The sequence below is a fragment of the Mirounga leonina genome, unplaced genomic scaffold, assembly GCF_011800145.1.
Source record: "Mirounga leonina isolate KUSES-001 unplaced genomic scaffold, KU_Mleo_1.0 Mir_249, whole genome shotgun sequence".
Classification (NCBI taxonomy): Eukaryota; Metazoa; Chordata; class Mammalia; order Carnivora; family Phocidae; genus Mirounga; species Mirounga leonina.
The window spans coordinates 4,411-7,619 of NW_023270634.1; the positions used below are offsets into that span (position 1 = coordinate 4,411).

A 3,209-nucleotide genomic window follows, 5' to 3' on the forward strand; every position below is an offset into this window, starting at 1 on the left:
TGAAAAACACCCACATCATGAAAGCAGTGCTTTGTACTGTCTGTGATACACATAAGAGTAGCTCTGATCTTCAACCCAACATAGATGGCAATCCATGCCTCAGGCTGTCCCAGACGGTGGTCTCACTTAAGCTCAAAGACGGGGTGAGAGAAACTGAACACCGGAGTGGTGGAAAGCAAGAGTGACTATCAGCTCTAAGGCTCAGAGGTTGCCTGGGGGCCCACGATATGGTGATGTTGGGGACCTACTGAAACTGTCAACTGTGAACAGTACAGGGTAGTAATAAACATAAAAGGCTGAAGACATCATGGTTAAATTTGGGAGGAAAGAGTCTCTGGGGTCAAAAGAGTTTTGCTAAAAGGAGGATGTCAGAATGACATACTCCTAAGAATTATTGAGAGAAATATTTATAAGCATATTAGTATACGTTCCTAATCTTATTAACAACATCCTTTTTTGTCATGTCAGCTTCCCCATGCTATAGTTGCCACAGAGAACCTAAAACAGTGCCTAATACATAGGAAGCAATTAGTTCTTAAATTAAAAAAAAAAAAACTTGCAATGATTTCATGTAATTCATTGAAATCCGTTTCCTGTACAAATCTCATCCAAAGGCCCTATCCAGCATTTCTTTTCCCTCAGTCTTTTCTGGCCTCTTCTGATGCCTAATCCTAAACCTTATTTAATTCCAGCCATTTCTAAAGACTCAGATGAAATAATAAAAAGAGAGCAGAAATAAAGCCAAATTACCCCAATCAGTCCATGTCTAATATATAGGACAAATTCATCCTAAACCCCACAAACCAAAAAACAGTAGGTTTGAAATTCAACCTAAATTCAGCAGGCAAAATTATTTGCTAAAATTAATAATCACAATATAGAAACCCTAAATCTGTTATTGCAGGCAAAATAATGAAATTTACACTTTGTCATTTTCAGGAAAGGATACACATGTTAAATATGACAAAACATATCTAATTAATCACAATAAAATATCTTTGAAATAGAAATGATTTATTCTTATTCACAAATATTTACTATAATGTATTTAGATAAAGACTTTGGGTGAAAAATATTCATAGCTATCGTGTATAAATCAAAACTGCCCTCTGGGGAGAAAAATGGTACTTTTATTAATAATGGAAGTTGAAGCTCCAAGGATGTAATGTAATTTTCTCCTGGTCACACAGCTAATGACCCAAACCAAGCTCAAACGTGTCTGACTCTAAAATTGTGCTTTTCCCACTGTGGACAATGACAATGTGACAGCTGGATCTTGGTCTCACAGTTAATGGTTGGGAATACATCAACATAAGTACCGTCATCCTTTGTTCGGTGTCCTTTGTCATCAACTTTTTCTTCTCTGATATGTCAACATTCACATTTTGAACACAACCAACTTGTTCTTAAGTCTACTATAACACAATCTTAAGTTGGGAATTGAAATTGTCACAAAATTTTCTGTTGTAAAAGCATGTACATTTCTTGAGTTTCAGCTCCATGTTACACCTCCCATTAATTCCAATTTTTTTAAAATTCCTGATACATGGTCAAATAAATTTCTCAAATTAAATATTCTATTCATATCCAAAATGATTTGTATTTCAGTTTCTCATTGTATTTACTTTTGGCTAAATCTGGCTTCTCCAAGTAAAAATTAAAATTTTATTTCAAAAGTGCAAGGGCCTTGAGCTTACTGGCATCCAATGGTCTGCAGGGAAACCAACAGACAAATAAAAACTGTTGGATTTGCAAATACAGTTTATTTTGCAGAAATTCAACATTATAAACAGCAGGCACCTCCCACCCCACCCGCCAGCCCCCCTCCCCCCTCCCTGTCCCGCTGGGTGCAGACCATGCTATGCAGAGAGTGAGCAGTGATGCGGCCCTAAGGCTTTGGAGGGAGACTCAGGAGCGATGGAACCTGCCTGCACCATGTCCTGCCTGCCCCGCACGCGCACACGCCTGCCCGCTGCACAGGCCACCAGAGTCTGTCTGGGCCCAGCCCGCACTGGGCCAGTTACATGGATCCAGCCCAATTCTCCAATTCCTTCATATCATCCTCTTCCTCTTCCTTCTTCTTGGTGGGTTTTGATGGTAAGGTTATAGAGGGAACATTTGGTAGAGGGACTGTTTCGGGTCCACTGATTTCCAGCAAATTCTTGTCTAGTTCCTCCTGTTCTAGTTCTTCTAATTCTGCCATGAGCTCCTCCTCATCAAACTCTTCTCCAAATCCTACAGGTTTTGAAATAGCTGTTGAAATCTCCTCTGCAAGTTCTTGCTGGTCAGCAATGTCCTGCATTAATTCATCGACTTTATCGATGTCCATGTTGTCGTGGGCAGCCTTCAGGGCCTTAGCAGCATAGCCCATGTTCTTGAGCACCTCAGTGTTGGTATTGGCGTTCTCCAGGGCCTCCCGCTGAAACTCGATGGTTGACAGTGTGCCGTCGATCTGCGCTAACTGTTTTTCATACCTCTTCTTGCGCTTCAGGGCCTGGAGGGCCGCGCGCTTGTTTTTGGTGCCGGGCTTCTTGGCGGCGGTCAGCTCCTGCTCGATCTTAGTCTCCAGGAATTCCTGCTTCTTACTTAGCATCTCCTCCGTGTCCCGCAGCCGCCGGACGGCATCCTGAGGGGTCGGGCCGCCCTTGCCGGCCTTGCCCCCTCCTGCCCCGAACAGTTTCCCGAACGGCGACATGGTGGCTGCTCGCCACGCCGGCCCCGCCGCCCACTTGGGCTCGGCTCGGCTCCAGCGCCCGCTCCCGGCCCCGCCGCTCCCTGCCTCCGCAGGCCTCTCCGCCGCCTCCGCCCCGCAGCTGGGCCCCGCCGCGCCCCCTCCCACAGGCCCCCTAGACTACAACTTTTAAAATGTAAATGCATGGGGGCGCCTGGGTGGCTCAGTTGGTTAAGCGACTGCCTTCGGCTCAGGTCATGATCCTGGAGTCCCGGGATCCAGTCCCGCATCGGGCTCCCTGCTCGGCAGGGCGTCTGCTTCTCCCTCTGACCCTCCCCCTCTCATGTGCTCTCTCTCTCATTCTCTCTCTCTCAAATAAATAAATAAAATCTTTAAAAAAAAATAAAAAAAAATGTAAATGCATGACACAAATACCCCACAACACAATGGGATGAAAATGATTGAGACAGCCACAAAGGACAGCCAAAGCTTTATTCTAGCAATAAAGGAAATATATATCTGGTGTCAGAGCAAGGTA

At 44.5% G+C, this 3,209-nt stretch overlaps 1 protein-coding gene across 1 annotated transcript; it reads right to left on the bottom strand.

The window, feature by feature from the left end:
• Positions 1-1,824: 1,824 nt before the first annotated feature.
• Positions 1,825-2,807, bottom strand: LOC118026595 (charged multivesicular body protein 4b-like). Its single transcript, XM_035029516.1, has one exon. It carries the CDS (start codon positions 2,693-2,695, stop codon positions 2,021-2,023), a length of 675 nt encoding a protein of 224 aa, XP_034885407.1. The 5' UTR covers positions 2,696-2,807; the 3' UTR covers positions 1,825-2,020.
• Positions 2,808-3,209: the final 402 nt, after the last annotated feature.